Source organism: Cervus elaphus, chromosome 15, assembly GCF_910594005.1.
Source record: "Cervus elaphus chromosome 15, mCerEla1.1, whole genome shotgun sequence".
Lineage (NCBI taxonomy): Eukaryota > Metazoa > Chordata > Mammalia > Artiodactyla > Cervidae > Cervus > Cervus elaphus.
The window spans coordinates 63,943,713-63,970,112 of NC_057829.1; the positions used below are offsets into that span (position 1 = coordinate 63,943,713).

The 26,400-nt window shown below is 41.1% G+C and overlaps 1 protein-coding gene across 4 annotated transcripts in view; it reads left to right on the plus strand.

Annotated features, from left to right (window-relative positions):
• Nucleotides 1-1,291: 1,291 nt before the first annotated feature.
• ABCC2 (ATP binding cassette subfamily C member 2) overlaps nucleotides 1,292-26,400 on the plus strand; it is a 75,933-nt gene continuing 50,824 nt past the window's right edge. The window contains exons 1-4 of one of the 4 annotated variants that reach the window (XM_043926611.1): nucleotides 1,292-1,677; nucleotides 4,998-5,400; nucleotides 7,551-7,724; nucleotides 24,826-24,951. In XM_043926611.1, the coding sequence (XP_043782546.1) occupies nucleotides 5,368-5,400; nucleotides 7,551-7,724; nucleotides 24,826-24,951 (333 nt within the window). In that variant the 5' untranslated portion in view covers nucleotides 1,292-1,677; nucleotides 4,998-5,367. The remainder of the gene's footprint in view (nucleotides 1,678-4,997; nucleotides 5,401-7,550; nucleotides 7,725-24,825; nucleotides 24,952-26,400) is intronic. The other 3 variants (XM_043926614.1, XM_043926615.1, XM_043926616.1) reach the window with 3 other exon arrangements.

The following is a 26,400-nucleotide window of genomic DNA, read 5'->3' on the forward strand; positions in this document are numbered from 1 at the left end:
AAACCCATTTTCTGTTTCTCTGGTTACCTTAACTGAAAGGTAGCAGTCTCATAGGGCAACAGTACAGAGTAGAAGTATAACCTTGTTAACACAAAAATTAATCCTTCTGCAGAAGTTGTCAGTTGCGTTTATCTAAGAAGTTTACCCCACACTGACTCTGCGGCTTCAGTGAGGCAGCCTCTGCCTAGCACTCCTGGCTGACAATTAGCAACCATCTCATTGTTACCACACTAGGGCTAAGTTCTTATTTCTCTAGATCTTTAACTATATTAACAATGGTTTCTATAACACAACCTTAGCACATTAAAAGCAAAACACAGCAAGCAAACGTCAACCCAATAACCACCTTTAGAATAATTTTCCTTATGTTTTCTAATAGGACTCCTTCACCCCTCAAAAATGCTCTATGTCTATTAGGGCTTTTATATAATCAGGTTCTTTATGCTATTTTATGATTAAGATATTATAAGCAATCATGCATATTAGTACCACCAAGGGCATAAATGCATTCGGCTAACAAACTACCAGCAAAGGAGTTTAAATTAAAACACTCCTTTCACCCTGGATAATCTCATAAAATACCACCACCTGGGAAACTTATTGATTAAAGTTCTAAATTGATTCTTATTTGGGAAGAGATCGGGGAAGTCCTTCTGCCTGTGTCACAGAAATTAGGCAGTAGTCTATTGAGGCAGGCATCAGAAAGACAGATGTCATCTTTAAGGTGAGTGCCGGGGGCAGCTTTTCGAAATCCCTGAAAACCTGATCTGCCTTGCCTGTCAGGCTTTCTCCTCGTGACCTTGTCATGGGTGGGATCTCGTGAGCTGGCCTTTTTGAAACCCCTGAAAACCTGATCCGCCTTGCCTGTCAGGTTTTCTCCCTCATGACCTTGTCATGGGTGGGATCTCGTGTGCCGGCTCCCGGCAGATGACAGAGGGTGAGATGGCTGGATGGCATCACTGACTCGATGGACATGAGTCTGAGCAAGCTTCGGGAGTTGGTGATGGACAGGGAAGCCTGGCGTGCTGCAGCCCGTGGGGTCAGAGTAGGACACTACTGAGCGACTGAACTGAAAATCACCGCAACATGGAAAAGATTAACTACTTGATGATCAGGAGCACATAGCCCCCAGACCTCCTGGAGTCTTAACCCCTCTGACACCGCCCTGTTACCTCACCATCAACCAATCAGAGAGTTGTGCACGAGCTGATTGCCTACCCTGGGATGCCCCTCCCTCAGGTCACTTTTTAAAATGCTTTGCTGGCGCCTAGGGATGGGTTCTGGTGTTTTGAGCGGTACCTCCCCTGGACTCCTTGCTTGACGGCCTGTAGTAAGCGCTTGCACCTTTCTTCAGCACTCAGTAGACTGGCTTTACTGTGCACGGGCGAGCGGGCCCAAGTTTGGTTCGGTAGCAGAAATGCCAGAATTATGACAAAAGCAAATACACAAGGCTAACAGACACAGATTTCCTGTTGTCTGCCACCGGCCACAAAATGGATTCCTGTCGAATGCCACTTGGCAGAAATTGCCACTGATGAATGGTCAGACATCCAAAATCCCACATCACTGGTACCAGAGAAGACTAATTTGATCAACAAAAATCTGAAAAGCCACTTGGCTAGTGAGAGCCAAAAAGCTCAATACTGTTTATGCCACTCACCAGAAGAGCCAGGAAAGGTAAGCTGTGGACGTCACTCCGTTGGAATGAGGTTCATTTTCAGGCATGTGCTTCTCTTGGGCTCTGATAATAGGACTCAGGTGGGAAAGTCGGTAAAGCTTTCTGGGTGGTTTCCTCTCATCGCTGCTTCCTACTTTCTGTTTTCTTAGGACATATTCTGCCCTGCTGCCTGCTCCGACCCCTCCACCCCCCACTTGCCCTTTCCAAGGATGGTTGGGTGGGGTGATCTTACATCCCATGAAGGTGGAATTGCATTAAAGGGGTTCTGTTAGCTCTTCTGCATCTGCCCTAACTTTCTGTAGGTGAAAGCTTAGAAAACCTCAGTGTTAACTCTCAGCTCTCCTAACTGCCTCCTTCCATTTTGTTGTACTGTTCTCAGCACTTGGTAAGACTGGTGTGGCAAAGAGTTGGGGATTGTGCAGTCTTGAAACCCCACAACTTAGATGGGAATCAAACCCAGCCAAAACTGAGGTTGGGACTTGAGCCCATGGGCTAGGACTCGAATCCACTGTCTTTTAATTGATATCGCACACCTGGTCTCAGGACTTAATGAAACTCAGGTTCTCTATGTTTCAGCACAGAGGAATTCAGGGAGAGGCAAAGCGATAGGTAAGAAGTGGGTTTATTTAGAGATACACACTCCACAGACAGAATGCTATTCATCTCAAAAGGTGAGAGACTCTGAAATAATGGGGTGGTTAGTTTTTACAGACTGGGTAATTTCATAGGTTGATGAGTGGGAAGACTTTTCCAACTATTTTGGGAAAGGGACAGGGATTTCCAGGGACTGGGAAAACACTTTCGGCCTTTTATGGTTGGCCTTCATACTGTCATGGCACCTGTGGGCATGTTATTTAGCATGCTGATATATTACAGTGAGGGTATAATGAGGCTTAAGGTCTAATGGAAGTTGAATCTTCTGCCATCTTGGACCTGATCAGTTCTAACCAGTTTGTGTTCGACTGTGTCATTCTTGAAGGGTTGTGCCCTGCCCCCTTCTCTCCTGTTTCACTCTTTCTTGGGCTCCTCTAGATTATATTCTGTCAGCCCCACAAAAGACCTAGAAAAGTCTATTAAAAAATAGACTGATTTCTCCTCAACCCCCTTTATGGTAGACTACGCCTCCCTGCTGCATTTCAGCAGAGATGAAAGCTGCTGTGGCTCTTTTCTGTCTTATAAAGGTCTTGTTTCCAAGGTTTTGTTGGCAAGCTTTTCATTAAAGGGTCAAATAGTAAATATTTGGAGCTTTGTTACCCAAGAGGCAAAATTGAGCAGTCTCTCTTTTTTTCTCTTTAATTAGGCTGTGCTGGGTCTTAGTTGCAGCACACAGGATCTTTGTTGCTGCATGAGGGAATCTTTTAGCTTTGGCATGAGAAATCTCAGTTGTGGCATGTAGGATCGATCTAGTTCCCTGACCGGGGAAAACCCAGGTCCCCTGCACTGGGAGCAGAGTCTTAATCACTGGACCACCAAGGAAATCCCCAAATTAAGTAGTTCTTATTGAAAGGCTGCTCATATTGAAGAGTCTTGTTTGTTCACATTTTACAATTAAAAATGTAAAAATCAGTCTCAGCTCCAGGGCCAGACAAAAATATAGGGGTCAGATTGATTTGTCCCATGGGTGAAAGCAAATTTTTGTCTAGTTCATGTAGATTTCTTTGTGTCCTCACTGGTGAGTTTTTTAAAAAACCTATATAGTAATGTCATCTTTCCAGCTTGTTTCTGTTAGTATAGTCAGAGGACTGTGCCAAAAACCACTATGCTAATATCATGCCTTTATCTGATCCTGGATCTGATCTCATTCCAAGACCTAAATCATTTTCTGCTGTTACAGACACATAGAAAAGTGTGGAAGTTCATCTCACAGCTATCTTCTCAAAAGATAACTAAATGACTTTGAATAAAATATATACATTGTTCAGGTGTTAATAATCCAGAACATATCCACTGGTACTAGTGGTAAATATTTTTGTGAATTTGAATGACCAAATTATATTTAACCTTAGACCAATCATTAAAATATAGTATAAATTATACACATATGTATGTGTACGTTAAAGTAGACATTATTCTTTTGTTAGTCTCTGTTGATAGTCTGTATATAACCACAGAACAAAGGGCTTTCTTGTGTTGACCACCAAAATGGTTCCACTGAATCCTCCCAATGATGGTGTTTGCACTTTAATATGTTGGTAAGCATGTCTGGCTGCCATTATTGTAGAATGTCCTAATTTTTGAAAGAACATTTGCCTTACTAGGGGAAGCAGGTGATGGGGAATGTCCAAGGAGTTTCAGTCTAGGAACACTTAGAAATGGTTCAGTTCAGTTCAGTCGCTCAGTCATATCCGACTCTTTGCGACCTCATGGACTGCAGCACACCAGGCTTCCCTGTCCATCACCAACTCCCAGAGTTTATTCAAACTCATGTCCATTGAGTCAGTGATGCCATCCAACCATCTCATCCTCTGTCGTCCCCTTCTCCTCCTGCCTTCAATCTTTCCCATCATCAGAGTCTTTTCTTTTTTTTTTTTTTTTTTTCATCAGAGTCTTTTCAAATGAGTCAGCTCTTCACATCAGGTGGCCAAAGTATTGGAATTTCAGCTTCAACATAGAAATGGTTAAGATGGTAAATTTTACATTACACATTTTTTACCACAACACAAAAAAATTTAAAGATATTATTACATAAATAATTATAATGATAATTATGTAAACATCAGAAAATACAAGCAAAAAGGAAAATAAAATCACCCACTACGTTTTATTGCATGGATGCATTAAATCATATGTAGATTCACATTTGGACTTGCTATTTTATAACCTGACTTTGCAAGCAAAGTTTACACTATGTTTAGTTTTTTTTTTTTTCCCTGGCTATGCTGGGTCTTAGTAGCTGCGCATGGGCTATCCATGGTTGCCGTGAGCAGGGGCTGTTCTTCCTTGTGGTGGGCTCCTCACCGCGGTGGCTTCTGTTGTGCAGCATGGACTCTAGGCACGTGGGCTTCAGTAGCTGCAGCTCCCAGGCTCTGGAACTTGGGCTCAGTAGCTGTGGCTCATGGGCTCAGCTGTTCTGCAGCATGTGGGATCTTCCCGGACCAGGGATCGAACTGGCATCCCCTACATTGCAAGGTGACTGTTAAACACGGACCACCAGGGAAGCCCTTACACTATTTTTAACCATGTTTTAAATTCTATGTTCTTAATTGAAAATGCAGAGGAGTAGGATATTTCACACTTCTGCAAACTCTAAGACCTCAAGGCAGAAGTGCAATGGCACATTTAGGGGTACACGCCTTTCTGTTGATGCTTCTCTTTTTAGGTCATGTGTCCTCGGGAGAAGGCAAGTCTCCTCCACTGCTGATTTGTCAGCCAGCTTTACTGACATCTTTCAGTGGTTCCTTTTACATATAAACCCATCTTTAGAGGCTTCTGGTACTTTGAGGACAGGTGTGTCTACCTGTCTCTGGGGCTTTTCAGTCACATGTCTATCTACTTGGGTAATGTAAATACACATCTGAGCAAGGTTAACGATTAAATTGTTGAGTTGAAAGGTCAGAAGACCTGTTGTTGGAACATCAGAATAGGAGATAAAGAACCTCTTGAAACTGGCCTTCTACCTTCTCTGAGGAAAAGAATAAGAAACAGCACAGTCATACGAGAGTCTTCATCCCAGAAGTGATCCAGGAATCATGCTGGATACTTTCTGCAACTCTACTTTTTGGGTAAGAAATCACACTTATTCTCACTGACTCTTCTCAGCTCAGAATAAGTAGAGTAGCCTAGAGTAACCACTAATAAGAACTAGAAAAGTTAGATATGCAGTTTGTCTAAAGTTCAGGGGTTTTTTGTTTGTTTAAAGATAAGTCATAATATCTCCAGAGGATATTCTATGTGGGAGAGATAATATATTTATTTTTCTAAGATACGTTTATCACATCCCAGTCTCTTTTCTCAGAATAGGTAGCTGCAAAATTGCCTTCTCTAAAGAAAAATATGGAAAAAGCTTCCAATTTCATTCATCTTAGGAGGAATTGTTTGTGGAGTAGGAGGAAGAAGAGATGATCTATGTTTGAGCTTTGCTGAGAAATGTTGTTGTTGAAATGATACTGATATGTTCTAAAGGAACTGGCAGTTAGTGAGATGGACTAGAAGTTGAGGCTAGGGATGCAAATTTGGGCATGAAGAGCACTGAGACAATTTTTGAACCGTTAGAGCAGAGAATTCAAGACAGGGTGCGTAACAGTACCACATGGTTTAGTGAAATAGAAATTTAGGGATTTTGAGAAAGTCTGATTGGCAGACTCCTAGCATCAGAATCAACTGGAGTGCTTGTTAAATTAGCTTAACCATCTTAGCAATTCTTTCACATTCTAAAGTTAGATAATTTTACAAGGAGAGTAGGAATGAGATAGCAGAGCACATGGACACTTCCCATCCTAGAAAGAAACTGAGCCCCAAGGTGCTCGAGGCCCAGACGTGCATGATGTTGAAAGCTCAGCTTCCCTGTCCACCAGTGCCAAATTGAATCTCAGAGACAGAGTTCTGGGTGAAGTAGAAAAGAAGAGCTTTATTTCTTTGACAGGCAAAGGGGGCCACAGTGGGCTCTTGCTCTCAAAACCATGTGTCCCACCTTGCAGAAGATAATGAAGTTTTATAGTAATTGTTCAAAGAGAATGTGACCAGCTCCTGGACATTCTCCTGATGGGTTGGTGGTGAGAAAAGTAGAAAACATCATTGTCTCCAGCTGGCCTGGGGTCTGAGTGCTTGTGGGCAGCATGCTATCTTTAATCATTAACTTCTCCCACCTGGAGGGGGTTTCGGTATCTGCAAAATAGCTCAAAGATATTGTGTGTATCTGTTGATGGGGAAGCAAGGACCTTGCCCCAAGGCTTCTCTTGACCAGTTTGTTTTCCCTCATCTCGCATCCCCTCCCTTCCCTAATTAAAAACTGCTTGAATCTGCCCATCAGAACTCAAGGAAGTTTCTGGAGGGTTGAATGGAGGCTGTTTCCTATAAGGCTTTGTGCCCAGGAACCCCACTGGGTCCTGCCCAGTATCATGTACACCACAGGAAAGGGGGCTTACCATGCCCCAGGATGACATGAAGTCATCTCAAGAGAATTCTTAGAATCATTTGACAGATCATCTTGGTCAGGGAACCTCAATCTTTAAAGAGTGTGCAAAGAGCTGTACAAAGCAAAAAACGTCTGCAGGAAGAGAAAGATCGACCCTCACATGACTCAGATATAAGCACTGGTGCCCCCACCCTCACCTCACAAGATACTTCTGTTTATTGCAGGATGTAAAGTCTAGTAGGAAACTTGCTGGGAATAAGCCTTCCCTCCAATACGCCTCTGCTGCTCCTTAGCCTAAGGCCCCTTCAGGTTCCAATTTAAGCACTTGGGGCCGTAGGAGATTAATTGCCCTAGTGTAGCTAAGCGCTCTGCTGCCTGCAGGTTTGGTGTTTGCCTGTGAGTTCGGTCAGTACTAAAAACTAGAATAAGTTTTTACATCCTAGGATTATTCTCCTCTTTGGATTGTGGCATGGTCCCTCTTCTTCCCACAACTTGGCAGATGTAGTGAAATTAAATTTGTATAGATGGTGGAGAAATTCACTTAGAATCACAGAAAGAAAGGTTTTTAGAGGTTTGCATCATTTGGTCAGAAAAGTCACCAAACAGCATTAAGTAGTGATGTTTATATCAGTGGAGTTGGATAGGAAAATACAGCTAGTTGAAGGGTCAGGCTAAATAGGGATATAGAACTGAGTTAGAACTGTTTGGAAGTGAGGGTAGGGGTGGTAGTGGACTGGGGTTGGTATTCTCTCTTCAAAAATGCATATATCCAACAGTCATTCCATTCTGATCCCCCAGAATTCCTCATTGTTGGATAGCCCGGAGGTGGACCTGCCACTTTGTTTTGAGCAGACTGTTCTGGTGTGGATTCCCTTGGGCTTCCTTTGGCTCCTGGCCCCCTGGCAGCTTCTCCATGTATATAGATCCAGGACCAAGAAATCTTCTATAACCAAACTCTACCTTGCCAAGCAGGTAAGGGAACTCCACTATTTTCAAGTGAATTTTGTAGTATGCAATAGAGAACATTTCTTGGTGGTTCAAGTGTCTTCTTCCCTGTCTGTGCCAGTTTTCCCAGGTTCTGCTGCCTCAGGTAGAGCCATGCTCTGGAGACCCCTGCTTCCATCTGCCCTGTGCCTCACTGACCCCCTGCCATATTCCCTAGTTAAGATTACTTTGATTATTGCATAAGAATGATTCTGAAGTCTTATGGATATTGGACTCCAGACACACCAATGATGAGTAATCAGTCAGTCAAATAGCTGTCTCTTCAGCATTTGAGAAGCAAACACTGGATTATCTATCTTTGCTGCATGTGTGTGTGCTCAGTTGTATCCAATTCTTTGTTTCCCCATGGACTGTAGCCCACCAGGCTCCTCTGTCCATAGAATTTTCCAGGCAAGATCACTGTAGTGGGTTGCCATTTTCTCCTCCAGGTGATTTTCCCAACCCAAGGATCAAACCCACATCTCTAGTGTCTCCTGCATTGGCAGGCAGATTCTTTACCACTAGCGCCACCTGGGAAGTGCATATATGTATCTTCAAGCTGTTCTAATTAATCAGGAGAGTATAATTCAGTTGGCATATACCATGAGGTAAAAATGAACTACCAAAAGTGTCTCCGCACCACTCAGGCAATCTGAACATCATTCTTCTCCCCAGACTTGGATCTGAAATAGGGCTCCTGTTCCCCCCAAAGTCAACCCTGGGTCTGGATGGTCGCTCACCCTAGAGGGAGGACGGATGTGTGCTCACTGTGACCTGCCTGAGTAGGGAAATAATCTAAAGGGGCTGCAGGAGAAAGCCCAGGAGGAATGAGGGTAGGTGCCTCTTAGCTGGCTGCACTGATTAATGCAGAAACGATCTTGTGGGAACTGAGAGATCTTCATTTGAGCTTGTAAAGCGACCTCTTAGTAACTATTACCTGCTGCTTTTCACTGGGGTTTTTTCCTATCTTATCCTGATTATTAAATAGGATTTTAGACAGACAGATTTGGTGTTCTATAAGCATACAGATCAATGAACCCAGCTTGTTGCAGTCTAAAAAAATGCAGGAAGAAATTTGTCCAGAGGAAGTTGAATTCGCACTGACACTCTGCGGTAGTGTTGGGCCTTGTCTCCTCTGGGTAGAATAACAGTCTGTGAGGGCTTGGACCTGGGCCACTGTCTCCCTCGTAGAGCCGAGTGCCTGGCACAGGGCCGAGCACTTGGCATGGCATTTGCTGAACGCTGGTATAAATCCATTCCAGGAACAGGAATGGGATCAAGAGTGGGTCACTCTGAACATCGAACATCATGCTTCAATACCTTGGAGATGAGACAGAGCTTCTGGCTAGTCAGTCAAGTTAGAGAGCTTCTATCATTTTCTGGAGCTTCTAAGCAAAGGTTGGATAATCAGTAAATCAGTATCATAGCTATTAACTTTAAAAAACTTTATTGAGAAATAACTCACATATCTTATTAATACAATCTTACCCATTTAAATACAGTTTTTTTAGTATTTTCATGATCTGTGTAAGCCATCACCACAGTCAATTTTAGAACATTTCCCCCCTCAAAAACAAATCCTTTATTCATTAACCCATATCTCCCCACCTCCCCTAGCCCTAAGCAACCAATAATCTATTCTTTGTCTCTGCAGTTTCCGTATTCTAAACATTTTATATGAATGAAATCCTATAATATATGATTGATTGGATTCTTTTACTTGGCATAAGGTTTTCAAGGTTCATACATGTTGTTCAAGGCTCAACCATGATATTCCATTATATGGCTATATCACGTTTTGTTTAACTTTCATAACACAAACCTCTAGATAAAACTCAATAGATAAAAATAAAAGCAGTGTATTTGGTTTTTTAAAAAATTTCTATAACTAATGATCCACTTACCCTTGCTCATAGCTTATAATTTATACTTTTTTTTTGTCCTCCACCCTGCGAGTGAAAAGTACAGATTAGTTTCCTGTTAAAAATTTCAAGATAACTGGTTTATCCTCTGAAACAGTCCAAAGTATAACTCCTCAGAAAATAAAAATTCACTCCTTCTATGAAATTCACCTTCTTCTTGGCTCAATCCTCAACTTGATTTCATTTCTTCACTTCCTATTCTACTTGCCTTTGGGCTGTTCCTCTCTGACTCTCTTTTTCAAAAAAAGTATTTCACTGCATTGCTTGGCATGTGGGATCCTGTTCCCTAACCAGGGATTGAGGGATGTTAGTTCCCCCACCAGGAATTGAACCCACATCTCTTCCATGGGAAACATGGAATCTTAACCACTAGACTGCCAGGGAAGTCCCCTCTGACTCTTTTAAATTGTTATCATTGTTTGGTCATTAGTGCAGTGTTTATCTTATCTGGACTAAGTCAATTTGTTTGACTAACCTGATGAGAGACTACCAGTTTGTTCAAAGGTGCACCCTTTGCTAAAGGGACCCTGTGCCCAGTAGGTGATTTCATGAATTGAATTAAAAATGAGTGAGTGAATGAGCTCATATTAAGTCTCAGGGGAACAAAAAAGGAGTTTTGTTCTAGAGGTTATGAAATGGGCTGAGGTCAGATATGCAGCAAAAATGGGCTTATTGTTGAGCCAGTGAGATATGGAAATCATCTTCAAGTATTTGTAGAAGCTTAACATAGGAGATTGTCTGGCTCATTCTGAAAGTGTCAGTCAGCAAGATCAAGTTAAGTTGGTGTGGGTTGTTCCAAGGGAGCTAACTTTAGCTAAACATACAGAACTTTTTCTTGTGTGTGGATGATTTAGCTTTTTTATCCTTTACTCTTGTATAAGTGTAAAGACAGAAAATCAAAGATACAGAAATTATTTTCCATTCAGCTGTATCAAAATTTAAGAACCTAAATTTGAGACAGCTTTATCAGTTGACTTTTCTTTGAGAGGGTTTTAAATAAGTTCAGTTGTAAAGACCATTACAAAGGTGGAAGAACTTTTTAATAGTAATAACTATCTGATAGTAGAATGGTCTCCTGGGGGAGATATAGTTCCTGAAATTGTTGAAACTGAAGTTATACATTTGTCTGCCAGAGAAGTGATGAAAACAGACACCCTATGTAATGGGTCAGAGGTTCAATCAGAGTGCTTTCATAAAGCCCCGGGGAAAGGAAGACTGTGCAGAGGTGGAAAGATACTAAATATGGCCAAACCACTTTTTTTTTTTTATAGTACCAATGAGGTTGTGTCTCCTTAGGAAGTTGAGTTCAGTAAACTCCATGTGCACTTGAAGCTCCTCCAGTGATTCAGAGATCGAGTGCATAGCCTATTTAAGGACTTGGTAATCATTAAACAGGGCTTCTCTGGTGGCTCAGCGGTAAAAAATCTGCCTGCAATGCAAAAGATGCAGGTTTGATCCCTGGGTTGGGAAGATCCCCTGGAGAAGGAAATGGCAACTCACTCCAGTGTTCTTGCCTCAGAAATCCCATGGACACAGGAGTCTGGTGGGCTACAGTCCATGGGGTCACAGAGTCAGATACAGTTCAATGACTGAACAACCGCAGCAATAATTAAACAACCATAATGTTCCCTTGAATGGGATTAAAAAATTGTTTCTGATTATAAAAAATGCATTGCTATAGAAAGCTTGATTATGTGATTATTGTAGAAATTTTGTTGACTCTAGGGAAATAGAGGATGAAATCATTGATAATTGTTATCACTCTGACTTCTGTTTTTAACATTTTGGGATGTTTCCTTTTACTCTCTTTAAAAAACTAAATAAAAAAAGACAAATGAAAAAGACACTTCCCTCAACCCTCTACCTTCTAGTTTTATTCTCCAGAGGCTGCCATTTTAAATTATTTTAATGGCTACCTCTGTATCTGCAAATAATGTTTTCATTCTGTGTTTCTTGATCCATCGACTTCAATAAAGATCTATTTATGTACTCTATAAAAGACAAGGAATTTATTCATTGACCCAACTCCCTAGCTTCCTTTGCCTCTTTTCCTCTTTCTCTCAGTCCTTGAATCCTATATTCTCTATTAATTCAGTCCTTTAATTAGTTTCTGTTCTTCTGTAGGTTATACCTAAAAATCTGCCATCAATTTAATTTAATTTGTCATGCCATGCAGGGCCTGCAGGATCTTAGTTTCCCAACCAGGGATTGAATTAGGGGCCATGGCAGGAAAGCCCAGAATCCTAACCACTGGACTGCCAAGGAACTCCCCTCGTTTCAGTTCAGTTCAGTCGCTCAGTCATGTCCGACTCTTTGCGACCCCTTGAATCGCAGCACGCCAGGCCTCCCTGTCCATCACCAACTCTCGGAGTTTACTCAAACTCATGTACATCGAGTCGGTGATGCCATCCAGCCACCTCATCCTCTGTCGTCCCCTTCTCCTGCCCCCAATCCCTCCCAGCATCAGGGTCTTTTCCAATGAGTCAGCTCTTCACATCAGGTGGCCAAAGTATTGGAGTTTCAGCCTCAGCATCAGTCCTTTCAATGAACACCCAGGACTGATCTCCTTCAGGATGGACTGGTTGGATCTCCTTGCAGTCCAAGGGACTCTCAAGAGTCTTCTCCAACACCACAGTTCAAAAGCATCAGTTTTTCGGTGCTCAGCTTTCTTCACACTCCAACTCTCACATCTATACATGACCACTGGAAAAACCATAGCCTTGACTAGACAGACCTTTGTTGGCAAAGTAATGTCTCTGCTTTTAAATATGCTATCTAGGTTGGTCATAACTTTCCTTCCAAGGAGGAAGCACCTTTTAATTTCATGGCTGCAATCACCATCTGTAGTGATTTTGGAGCCCAAAAAAATAAAGTCTGACACTGCTTCCACTGTTTCCCCATTTATTTGCCATGAAGTGATGGGACCAGATGCCGTGATCTTAGTTTTCTGAATGTTGAGCTTTAAGCCAACTTTTCCACTCTCCTCTTTCACTTTTTTGCCATTTTTTCCCCAACAATTTTAAACTCTAGTTCTTCCTTTCTTCTTTCTTAATTGAGGTATAACATTGTATAAGTTGAAGGTGCACAATGGGTTGATTTGATACATTTATATATTGCAATATGATTACCATCATATCATTGGCTAACTAACACTTCTATCATGTCACAAAATTATCTTTCGTGTGTATGTGTGAGAGACAGAGAACATTCAACATCTAGTCTCTTAGCAACTTTCAAGTATGTAATACAATGTTTTGACCATAATTGCAGTGCTGTGTATGACAAACTTGTGGTTAGAAGATAAGTTCTGGAGATCAAATGAGATTTTTTTCAGTTTATAGTCTTTTTAAAAACTGAGGCACAATTGACATATAACATTATTAGTTTTAGGTGTACAGCATAAGTTTGAAATGATCACCGCAGTAAGTCCCTCACCATACATAGTTGCAAAAACTTTTTTCTTGTAATGAGAACTTTCAGAATCTACTTTCTTAGCAACTTCAAATATGCAGTACAGTATTGTTTACCTGTAGTCACCATGCTGTACATTGTATTCTCCGCTTGAACACTTTTGCGTAAGATAAGAAAATTAGTGCCTCCAAATTTCTTGGAGAACAGCCTCATATAAAACTTTCAGAAAAAAAAAGAATAGTAAATAAAGCCTTTGGGTCCCTGCTTTCTAAAAATGTTGATCTGCATATGGAATGCTAGGTTCAAACATTTTTTTCAACTCTAAAGATGTTGCTGTGTTATTCCCCAAATCTTGTGCTACCAAGTTAGAATTCTTCTCATTCCTTGTTATCCTCTCTAGAAACTTTTATCCTCTTTATTCTTGATGTCCTGAAATTTCATGAGCATGTTTACATGGGTCTTTTTTCATTCAATGGATTCTACACTGTTAATCTAAAGACTCATGTCTTTATCATCTCTGGAAAATTTTTATTTACTAATCTTTTCATTTTTTCCCTCTAATTTTAAAATTTCATCTCTCTAGACCTTCTTTTAGACATTGGACTCTGAATTGATCCTCCTCAAATTTTTTTTAAAGATACTTTAAAAAATTCTTATTTTTGGCTGCTCTAGGTTTTTGTTGCTGTTCATGGGCTTTCTCTGGTTGCAGTAAGGAGGGGGCTATTCTCTAGTTGCAGTGTTGGGCTTCTCACTGCTGTGGCTTCTCTTGTTGCAGAGCACAGGCTCTAGGATGTCTGGGCTTCAGTAGTTGCAGTGCATGGGCTTAATAGTCCCATTGTATGTGGAGTCTTCCAGACCAGGGATCGAACCCATGTCCCTTGCATTCGCAGGCAGACTCCCAACCGCTGGACCACCAGGGAAGTCCTCAACTTCTTTTCAGAATTTCTCTTTTTCCCTGTGTTCTGAGAGATTTTCCTATTTTTTTCTTTTAATCATCCTAAAGGGCCTTTATTTTAGCAATAATGGGTTTGATTCCTAAGAATCAAATTCTTAATTCCTGAACAAGAAAAAAAAAAAAATTGGCCAAGCAGGGTGGCCTGTGAGTTGTTAGCTCCTTGAGTAGGGATTGAACCTGTGCTCCCTGCAGTGGAAGCACAGAGTCCTAATCACTGGACCACCGGGGAAGTCCCCTGAATATACCTTTTTCTGACAGCAACATATTAATGGATGCAACATCTTCTCAAGTCTCTTACAGGACATTAATTTTAAAATAATTTAAAATTCTCTTCACTTAATTTCTGTTTGTTCCATCTCAGAATCAGTTGTTCTGTTTCATTATCTTGGCTATCTTCTTCACTAGTATTGATTTTTCTCAACTTTTGGTGGTTATTAGTGTTCTGTTTGCATTTATAAATAGGGGACTAAGTCAATGATCACTCACCTAGAGCCAGATCTTGGAATGTGAAGTCAAGTGGGCCTTAGAAAGCATCACTACGAACAAAGCTAGTGGAGGTGATGGAATTCCAGTTGAGTTATTGCAAATCCTGAAAGATGATGCTATGAAAGTGCTGCACTCAATATGCCAGCAAATTTGGAAAACTCAGCAGTGGCCACAGGACTGGAAAAGGTCAGTTTTCATTCCAGTCCCTAAGAAAGGCAATCCCAAAGAATGCTCAAACTACCGCACATATCACACGTTAGTAAAGTAATGCTCAAAATTCTCCAAGCCAGGCTTCAGCAATACATGAACCATGAACTTCCAGATGTTCAAGCTGGTTTTAGAAAAGGCAGAGGAACCAGAGATCAAATTGCCAACATCCGCTGGATCATGGGAAAAGCAAGAGAGTTCCAGAAAACCATGTATTTCTGCTTTATTGACTATGTCAAAGCCTTCGACTATCTGGATCACAATTATAAACTGTGGAAAATTCTTCAAGAGATGGGAATACCAGACCACCTGACCTGCCTCTTGAGAAACCTGTATGCAGGTCAGGAAGCAACAGTTAGAACTGGACATGGAACAACAGACTGGTTCCAAGTAGGAAAAGGAGTACGTCAAGGCTGTATATTGTCCCCTGCTTATTTAACTTACATGCAGAGTACATCATGAGAAACACTGGGCTGGAAGAAGCACAAGCTGGAATCAAGATTGCTGGGAGAAATATCAATAACCTCAGATATGCATATGACACCACCCTTATGGCAGAAAGTGAAGAGGAACTAAAACGTCTCTTGATGAAAGTGAAAGAGGAGAGTGAAAAAGTTGGCTTAAAGCTCAACATTCAGAAAACTAAGATCACAGCATCTGGCCCCATCACTTCATGGCAAATAGATGGGGAGACAGTGGAAACCGTGTCAGACTTTATTTTGGGGGGCTCCAAAATCACTACAGATGGTGATTGCAGCCATGAAATTAAAAGGTGCTTCCTCCTTGGAAGGAAAGTTATGACCAACATAGATAGCATATTTAAAAGCAGTGACATTACTTTGCCAACAAAGGTCTCTCTAGTCAAGGCTATGGTTTTTCCAGTGGTCATGTATAGATGTGAGAGTTGGAGTGTGAAGAAAGCTGAGCGCTGAAAAATTGATGCTTTTGAACTGTGGTGTTGGAGAAGACTCTTGAGAGTCCCTTGGACTGCAAGGAGATCCAACCAGTCCATCCTGAAGGAGATCAGTCCTGGGTGTTCATTGGAAGGACTGATGCTGAAGCTTAAACTCCAGTACTTTGGCCACCTCATGCTAAGAGCCACCTCATTGGAAAAGACCCTGATGCTGGGAGGGATTGGGGGCAGGAGGAGAAGGGGACGACAGAGGATGAGGTGGCTGGATGGCATCACCGACTCGATGTACATGAGTTTGAGTAAACTCCGAGAGTTGGTGATGGACAGGGAGGCCTGGCGTGCTGCGATTCAAGGGGTCGCAAAGAGTCGGACACGACTGAGCGACTGAACTGAACTGAAGTCAATGAAGGTGTGGCTGGAGTAGGTTTCCTGGCAACATCTAGATCTGCTTCTCCAGGTGGCCTCTTCTTGCTGGGAGGACTGTCTGTGAGCTCTGAGTCCTGAATGACTGTCTATACCCACTGGCTTCCCTCAAGAGCAGGATGCTAGCTGGTACCTCTCTACCTCCGTCTGCTGAGTGAAGATGCATTTACTCTGGAGCTCCATTACCCACCCTATCCTCCTCCCAGAAGGATTCAATTTCTTTAGCAAATGCTTCTGTTTTAGCTGGCTTAAGGGTGCTAGTGGCAAATATAGTTGTCTGTGGAGTTGCCTGATGGTTTGGGGGTGGGTAAGAGAATAAAGTGACTGATATAACTGTGCCAGTTCACAGAACATCAACGGAGACTCACTTCTGTCCTGTTTTCCATTCTTAATCTCTGCCAGGGTGGACTAGAAAGAATAGATTTATAGTAAGTTAAGACTCTGTCTTGCAAGTTATACCTGTTGGCTTAAGCAACACATTTTATTATCTTATAAAACAGGAAATCAAGTGCAGCTCCTGGATTTGTTAATATAGCAATTCAAGAATATCAACAGGAAAAAAAAAAATATCAACAGGTTGATTATTTTCTTTTTTTCTGATAACCTCAGCAAATCAAGCCAGTTATCAAGCCGGCACATGATTGCAGGATGACTGTAGCAGCTTTCACATACAAATGCAGTCATGCAATATTTGTCCTTTTGTGTCTGGCTTCTTTCACTTAGCATTGTGTTTTCAAGGGATTCCTTCATGTTGTAGCATGTATCAGTATTTCATTCCTTTTTATGGCTATAGACTACACAATTGTACAGATTCAACATCTTGTTTTATCCATTCATCAGTTGATGGGCATTTGTGTTTTTTCCAGCTTTCGTCTATTTGAAAAATGCTGTTAAGAACATTTGTGTACCAGTTTTTGGGTGGACATAGATTTTCAATTTTCTTGAGTATGTATATGCTTAGCAATAGAATTGCTGAGTCATATGGTAAATCTGTCTAATATCTTGAGGAACTGACAAACATTTTCAAAGTGGCTGTACCCTTTTACATTCCTGTCAGCAAAAAAAAAAATTTTGGAGCATAGTTGATTTATAATGTTGTTTTAGTTTCAGGTGCACAATATGGGCTCTAACATTCATCCACACCAATACTTGCTATTCATCTTTTTGATGGAGAATATTATATATCTACTATCCTAGTAGATGTGAAGTGGTATCTCATTATGGTTTTGATTTGCATCTCCCAAGTGACTAATGATGTTGAGCATTTTTTTCATCTGCTTTTTGGCTATTTGTATACCGTCTTTGGAAAAATTTATTCTTTGCATAAACCCTTTACGCATTTTAATTGGGTTATTTGTATCTTTTTGCTGTTATAGAGAGTTCTTTATGTATTCTGGATATATGTATCACTTTGATCAGTGAGGGAAACCTTTTTCAGAAGCCCCCACAAGCTGCCCCTCAGAATTGTGGGCATATCTCTCTTTGGCCAGAATTGTTTTACACGTCTGTGGCAAAAGCAGTCCCAGGCCAGAGGAACAGGATCACCAGGATTGGTTTTAACTCACTTCATAGGGTTGGAGATAGGTGCAGTTTCTACCCAAGCTTATGACTGAGCTGAGTAGCGTACATATTTTACAAAAGTGGGGGTTCTGTTAGGAAGAAAATGGCTTTGAGGAGGCAACTGTACCAGTTAGTGTCCTCACAGGAGGCAGATGACTGAGGCAAAGTAACATGGTGACAGGAGGTTGTATTTACAAAGAAACCTGGGGCTTAGCAGTGAACTGTTACCACTCCAGGCTCTAAGGGACAACGGTGGAGAGTGAATCTGGTGGGGCAGACAGAAGACACAAGCGTAGTAACCAGTAATGTCTATCTCAGGGCCCCCTTTCACTGCTTTTTCTTGTGTATATTTTAGACCACAGTTTTCTCTGCTCTTTTACCTGATGCTATTGACTTGTTTGCATTTTGTTTTCTAAAACTGCCTTGTTTACCAAGCTCACTCACCCTCTTCCATTCATAGTCTCAGTACTACTATGGATTTATTTCTTGGGTACTTCTTTACCATCATTTCAATGGGATAGGAAAGGCTGGGAAAAAAGTATACTAAACCTGATATTTTTTAAAATGCTTTTTACTGTGGTAAAATTCACATAACATAAAACATACTATTTTTTTTTTTTTTTTTCTTTTTTTTTTTTTTTTTTAAAAAACATACTATTTTAACCATAGTTAACTGTACAGTGGTACTAAGTGCAACTCTTACCATCATCCATATCCAACATTTTTCACTTTCCTAAACTGAGACTCTGTCGGCACTAAACACTAAGTTCCCATTCCCTCTCCTCATACTCCCTCCTGCCCCTGGCATCTACCAATGTATTGGGTTGGCCAAATACTTTCTGACTCTATGAATCTGACTATTCTAGGTACCTCGTATAAGTGGAATCAAACAGTATTTGTCTGCACCTACTGTATATTGAAATGTATTTTTATAAACCTGATATTTTGAACTGAAAACCCCTATCTTTTTCTGTGCATATTTAAAAAACATAATTGAAGATGGATGAAACTGGAGCCCATTATAGAGAGTGAAGTAAGCCAGAAAGATAAAGAACATTACAGCATACTAACACATATACATGGAATTTAGAAAGATGGTAACGATAACCCTATATGCAAAACAGAAAAAGAGACACAGAAATACAGAACAGACTTTTGAACTCTGTGGGAGAAGGTGAGGGTGGGATGTTTCAAAAGAACAGCATGTATACTATCTATGGTGAAACAGATCACCAGCCCAGGTGGGATGCATGAGACAAGTGCTCGGGCCTGGTGCACTGGGAAGACCCAGAGGAATCGGGTGGAGAGGGAGGTGGGAGGGGGGATCGGGATGGGAAATACGTGTAAATCTATGGCTGATTCATATCAATGTATGACACACACAAAAAAAACATAATCGAATTCATTGAATGCAATGTTATGGTCTACTTTTTTGCACCTGAGTGTTAAATCACTTCACTCGTGTCCGACTCCTTTGCAACTCTGGACTATAGCTCACCAGGCTCCTCTGTCCATGGAATTCTTCAGGCCAGAATACTTGGGTGGGTTGCCATTTCCTTCTCCAGGGGAATCTTCCCAACCCAGGGATTGAACCCAGGTCTTCTGTATTGAGACAGATTCTTCACTGAAAGCATTGCCTAGTGTTACCAACATTATTCTTAAAACATAATTTTTCAACATAGTTTTGATGTCCAAAAAATAGCTTATCACATGAGTATACTATAACTTATTTTAACAACTCTTCATAGTAATGGCTTCTCTCAACTGTAAAAAGAAATAATAATCACAAGCCTCAGTTAAGTAGGTGGAAAACCAGAAGAGGGAGTTCTCACCCACTATAACTGTAGCAGAGCCCAGCAAAGAAGAAGAAAGCCTCTTCTTTGTAAGCAAGGACTTGGCCAAAGAAAAACCATGGCCTCCTTGTTTACTGTAGCCCTTCCAATTTCCTTTTCCTCTTTATGAAAGTGTTCTTCCCATGTCATAGGGGCACTTGCATGTGGCTTGCCATGGTTTCAGACCCCAAAATGCAATCCTCTGTTGAATAAATTGATTTTTGCTGGAGAAATATCTGGCACTTCTTTCAGATCAATACAACAAATCCCTCCACCAATGTTTTGGTTTATTTTAGGTTTTATAAATTCTTCACTATAAAGAAAGAGACTCCAGTTAACATTCTTGCGCTTAAATATTTGCCTGCAGTTCAGATTATTTCCTCAGAATAGATTCCCAGAAGTAGAACTACTCTATCAAAGTATACAAGCAACTTAAAACTTTTGAAACATAATGGAAAAATTTTTTAATTTAGGAAGGTTTTTTATCACCTTATAATCTCACCATGGAAGTGTGTGAAAGTGCTTATCTCTGTACTTTTGCTAGCACTGAGTAACATTTTTCTTTAATTTTATATGAAAAAATGACATTCTATTTTATTTTGCATTTCTTTAATAATGTGACTGAGTTTTAAAAAATGGTTGAGAATACAACTTTTAAAAAATGCATACTGTGAGAGTCGTGAGTTGTTTTATTTGGGGCAAAGTGAGGACTATAGCCTGGGAGACAACATCTCAGATACCTCTGAGAAACTGATCCAAAGAATTAGTGGGGGAATGTCAGTATATGTGTGATTCTGGTGAAGTGGGAGTGCATGCAATCAAGCACATATTTTTTGCAGAAGGTTTATTCTAGTCATGAGGAGCAGATGTCTCCATAAAGATTTTAGTGCTTTTCTAGATATGAGGAGATACAAGAATTTGTGTTCATAAAATTAAACTCCTAAAAATATAGTTTTAGATAGAAGATAGTTCCCACTGGTTGCCCACCACCACCACCCTGAGCACAGAGTGCCTCATTTCTGCTCTCCACCAAGAACTCCTTTCAGGGGGTGTTGAAAGTCAGCAGCTGAAGCAGTATATGATTTAACCCTTGCAAAGGTAGATGGCAAGTGTCAATTTGTAGTTGACACTTTATTTTTAAATTGTCTGTTCACTCAGTTCATGTTACTTGCTCATTTTTTTAAAAATGGGAGTATTCATTCACTTTTTATCTTTTGAACAGATAATTTGCAGAGGGTTTCAAAATTCAAAAGCTACAAAAGGATACATGATACTCCTTGTCATTCATTCCTGTCTGAGGTGGCAACCATTGATACTGGTTCCTTGTATACTCTCAGAGATAACCTGCTGATGTATAACATTTTCTACACAAATGTTAGTACTAGTCTCATATACATCCTTCTGTGTCTTGGAGGTCCTCCCGTTTTAGCACTTAAGATCTGCTTCATTCTTTTATCTTTGGCTGTGTTGGATCCTTGTTGCTGCTTGGGCTTTCCTCTAGTTGCAGAGAGCTGGGCTACTCTCCCTTGTTGTGCACGGGCTTCTCATTGCAGTGACTTCCCTTGCTGTGGAGTGTGGGCTCCGAAGTGTGCAGACTTCAGTAGTTAGTTGCAGCACACGGGCTTAGTAGCTACAGTTCCCAAACGATAGAGCACAGACTCAATAGTTGTGGTGCATGGACTTTGTTCCATGACAAGTGGGATCTTCCTAGATCAGGGCTCTAACCCATATCTCCTGCATTGGAAAGTGGATTCTTTACTACTGAGGCACCAGGAAAGCCCCTGCTTCTTTCTTTTTAATGATCACTTGAGATGCTGTTATTTGGATATACCACAACTTACATCCCCTACTTGATAGAAATCCAAGTGGTTTCTAACCATCTGCCATCAAAAGCAATGCTGCAATGAGTATGTCTATAGGATAAATTACTAGAAATAGAATTACTGGGTTAAAAGTATATGGACTTAAAAAAAGTATGTGGACTCAATTGCTTTGTAGAAATTTTTTTTTTTTTTTTTTTTGGTTGTGTTGAGTCTTCGTTACTGTGTGTGGGCTTTCTCTAGTTGTGGAGAGCGAAGGCTCCTCTCTAGTTGCGGTGTGTGGGCTGCTCATTGTGGTGGCTTCTCTTGTTGCAAGGCATGGGCTCTAGGCACTTGGGTGTTGCAGCTCTCGGGAAATAGAATGTGGGCTCAGAAGTTGTGACTTAGTTGCTCCCTGGCATGTGGAATCTTCCCAGACCATGGATCAAACCCATGTCCCCTGCATTTTTATCCACTGAGCCACCAGGGAAGTCCTATAGGAATGTTTGACAATGTAAATTGGTCCTTTTTGATATGGATTGCTCAGTGTATTTCTAATCAGTTTGTATGAATTTAATATACGTAAGCCTGTGGCAAAGGTTTCTTCCTTTTCCTTAGCCTGGGGAGTGGTCTGCTGGTTTGTAGTCTCTTTATCCAGGCATCCTCAAGGGTGAGTGCTTTAGCTCTAGCTGGCACTATTTTATCTCCTAATTTACCTAAGTAAGTAAAGTCACTCAGTTGTGTCCGACTCTTTGCAACCCCATGGACTGTATGTAGCCTACCAGGCTTCTCCCATGGGATTTTCCAGGCAAGCGTATTGGAGTGGGTTGCCATTTCCTTCTCCAGAAGATCTTTCCCACCCAGGGATTGAACCCGGATCTCCCACATTGTAGGCAGATGGTTTACCATCTGAGCCACTAGGGAATTTACCTAAAGGCAAATATAAATTATTGTTTAAAAAGCTATGATTTTTTTTCCCAAAAAATCTTTACAGTCTCCAGTGAGGAAAGCAGAATATACTTAAGAAAGATGCATTCCCCTTATAAACATGTCTTTGACTCTATGCCTTGCTAAGAAATAGCACTTGTCTGATTAAAGGTGCTTTTGTCTTCCTTCTTGGCTGGTTTTCATTATAAAGGGCCCAGGGACTTCCTTGGTGGTCCAGTGGTCAGAAATCTGTGCTAGCACTGCCGGGGGTTGTGGGTTGGATCCCTGGTCTGGAAGCTAAGATCTTGCTTGCTGTGCGGGGCAGCTAAAAAAAAGAAAAAAAAAAAAAAAAGGAAAAAGAGGTGGGGGATGATATCGTTGCCTGAGCTGAACCGTTCTGTATGAATGAGGCTTATGGAATGAGTAGGCATAGATGGATGGGAAAAGGAAGCGGTGAAGATGGGGAGCTGATACTAAAAATGTTCATTTTGAGGAGTTGAGATACTACTGGACCTCCTCAATGGAGGTAATAATTTTCCCTTCTGATGGGTGGGCCATAGTTCTTTAGAACAACATGTATCATGTCTTATGACCTCATAAGACAAATATTGACATCTGCAATCATTAACTTCAAAGTTTATATGAGAAAGTGGGATATTGACCTAGGAGAGGGAATGGTGCCATCCCAGTGGAGGCACCTCCTCTGGAGGGGTGGAGGAATTCCCCTTTTAAATCTATTTTATTAGTTACATATTGCTATGCAATAAATTATCCCCAAACTGGATGAGATGGTTGAATGGCATCACCGACTCAATGGACATGGGTTTGGGTGGACTCCAGGAGTTGGTGATGGACAGGGAGGCCTGGCGTGCTGCGGTTCATGGGGTCTCAAAGAGTCGGACATGACTGAGTGACTGAACTGAACTGAAGCAGTTTAAGCACTTTTTTTTTTTAACTTCACAGTTTTCATAGGTCAAGGATTTAGGAGCAGGTTATCTGAATTCAATGTCTGTCATGAGGCTGCAGTTAATACACAGGCTAGGACTAAGGTCATCTGAGGGCTTGATTGGAGCTAGAAGCTCTGCTTCTGAAATGACACACCCACATGGCTTTTGGCAGGTCTCAGTACCTATCCAAGTAGAACTCTCCAAAGAGCTACTTGAATGTCCTCACAATGGGGCTGGAAACTTCCCTTGTGGTGAGTGAGCTGAGCAAGAAAACAAAGAGGAAGACATTGTTTTCTACGCCCTAGTCTTGGAAGTCACACACTATCACTTCTGTCATATTCTACTCATTACAAGCAAGTCAGAGTTCACCCCATACTCAAGGGAAGGGGGAACTAATCTCTAATTTTTGAAGGAAGGAGTACCAGGGAATTTGTGGACATATTTTAAAATCATCACACTCAAGACTTCCCTGGTGGTCCAGTGGTTAAGAATTCTCCTTCCAGGGGCCTCCCTGGTGACTCAATGGTAAATAATCTGCCTGTCAATACAAGAGACATGGGTTCAGTCCCTGATCTGGGAAGATTCTACACGCCAAGGAGCAACTAAGTCTGTGCACCACAGTTTCCGAGCCTGTACGTCACAACTACTGAGCCCATGTGCTCTAACTACTGAAGCTTGCACCTAGAGCTCATGCTCCATTACAAGAGAAGCTCATGCACCACAACTAGAGAGTAGCCCCCGCTTGCCACAACTGGAGAAAGCCTGCAGTAACGAAAATAAAATAATAGCCAAAAATAAAATAATAAAAATCCTCCTTCCCACGTATGGGACATGGGTTTGATCCCTGCTCACAGAACTAAGATCCCACATACTACAGGGCAACTAAGCCGGTGAGCTGCAACTACTGAGCCCACACACCTCAGCTAGAAAGAAGCCCCCACACCGCAATGAAGGTCTAGTGCTGCAACTAAGACCTGACACATCCAAAACTAAATCTTAAAAAAGTCACTTCAACATTCCTTAACATTTATCATAGCATACTTTGAACTTTATCCCATTGCTTGAACTCTATGTATTAATTGAAGAAATACTTATTGTTATCTGAATCACTTTATCATTTTTATTGAGCTGTAGTTGATGTACTATATTATATAAACTATAGATGTACAATATGATTCACAGTTTCAAAGGTTATACCCCATTTATTGTTATATATAATCCCTGTGTTACATAATATACCCTTGTAGCTTATTTTATACCTAAGAGTTTGTACCTCTTAATTCCCTACTGCTCTTCTCTCTCCCCACTGGTAACCAATAATTTGTTCTCTATGTCTGTGAGTCTGCTTCTTTTTTGATAATAGAAAGGAATATAATATAAAAATTCACTAGTTTTATATATTTTTTGGATTCCATATATAAGTGATATCATACAGCTATTTCTTTCTCTGACTTATTTCACTAAGCATGGTCCTCACCAAGTCTATCCATGTTGCTGAGAAGGGCCAATTTTCATTCTTTTTATGGCTGAGTAGTATTCTATTGTGTGTGTGTATTTCAGTCACAACTTCTTTATGCATTCATCTGTTGATGGACACTTAGGTTGCTTCCATATCTTGCACTGCCTACCATTTTTACCATCCGTTACTGGGAACCATTACGTTCTAAAGAATGATATCCTCCTAACAGCGGTCTTTTGCCTTCTCAGGTGATTGTTGGCTTTCTTCTTGTTCTGGCAGCCATAGATCTGGCTCTTGCACTCACAGAAGACACTGGACAAGCCGCGATTCCTGCTGTTAGATATACCAACCCAATCCTCTACCTGCTCACATGGGTAAGGCTAATCATCAGTTCTACCCTGTTTATCTTCTCATAGCCATCCAGCTGAAATTCGCTCTTGTGGAATGAGATTAAGTTCAATTTCATCTACCTTTTTCAAAGGGCCTATGTAATAGGGTAAGACAAATGTTAGCTTTTCATTTGCTTTTAAACATGAATTTATAATGCTTTCTTCTTAGGGTAGTACTAGCATTAATGACTAAGATATGTACGTTATGGCTTCATATCTTGCCATCTAAGAATCACAGATGAAATCCAAGTTTCTTGATGTAAAATAATTTTCTAAATGTTGTAAACATTATTTTTAAATTGGTGACTCTTAATCAACAGATCACTGAGTCTAGAGCTATTTGTATAGATTTGACAAACTTATGTCTTTCCTACAGGCATGGTTTTGGGGGCGGGGAGAGGGAGATCTGTACAGTGTTGGAGAAAACTATTAAATTTACTACCATCATTTTGTTTTATTTATTTATTTATTTGGCCACACCATGTGCCTTGTGGGATTCTAGTTCCCCAACCAGTGATGGAACCCAGATCCCTAGCAGTGAAAGTGCCGAGTCCTAACCACTGGACCACCAGGGAATTCCCATTATCATCATTTTGAAAGAAGAAGATATAACATAATTGTTCAGATTCCTAAACTATCTTGAAAAATCAGAATGCCTGGCAACTGTGGGCTGACATTCCCACAGGGCAAGTCAGCCAGGACTGAAGCAACCAGTCACTTTAGACCAGGCTCAGTGCTATCCTTCAACCTCACTTCACTTGGTAACACGGTGTGCCTGGCCCCTGTAGGGAATTTGTTTTGTTGTTATGAAACAGAGAAAGGTCTAGGCAGCAGTGTATTGGAACGGACTCACAGAGCTGACTGTGCCTCTCCTCCCAACCCCAAGTTTGGTGACATGAGGCTGGAGATTGAAATCCACCATGACACTTGTATTTGTACCATGGAAATTCACACATGCCTCAAATTCACGCCTCTGTTTTCAGAATGCCGGTTTATTAGCACAGCACTGGGTCTAGGAAAACAACATTGAATTCATTTTTGTTAAGTGAAATAATGTGAGGCAAAGTTTTTTTGTTGTTGTTGCTAATTGGTTAGTCTAATATTATTAGAAAATATTATGATACAGATACCCTGCACCTATTCAGAATTTTCCTCCCCCATCTGATTGCTGTAGTGCCTGAAATTATTTTCTTGGTCTTTGGAAAGATTTTTCTGGCTCCCAAAGTTACCCCATTTAGGGGGTGACCCTCTGTGTTCTTGGCTGACTCCCCACCCAAATGTGGTGAATAGAGACGGGATTCAGTTCAGTTCAGTCACTCAGTCGTGTCCGACTCTTTGAGACCCCATGGACTGCAGCACAACAGGCCTCCCTGTCCATCACCAACTCCCGAAGTTTACTCATGTCCATTGAATCAGTGATGCCGTCCAACCATC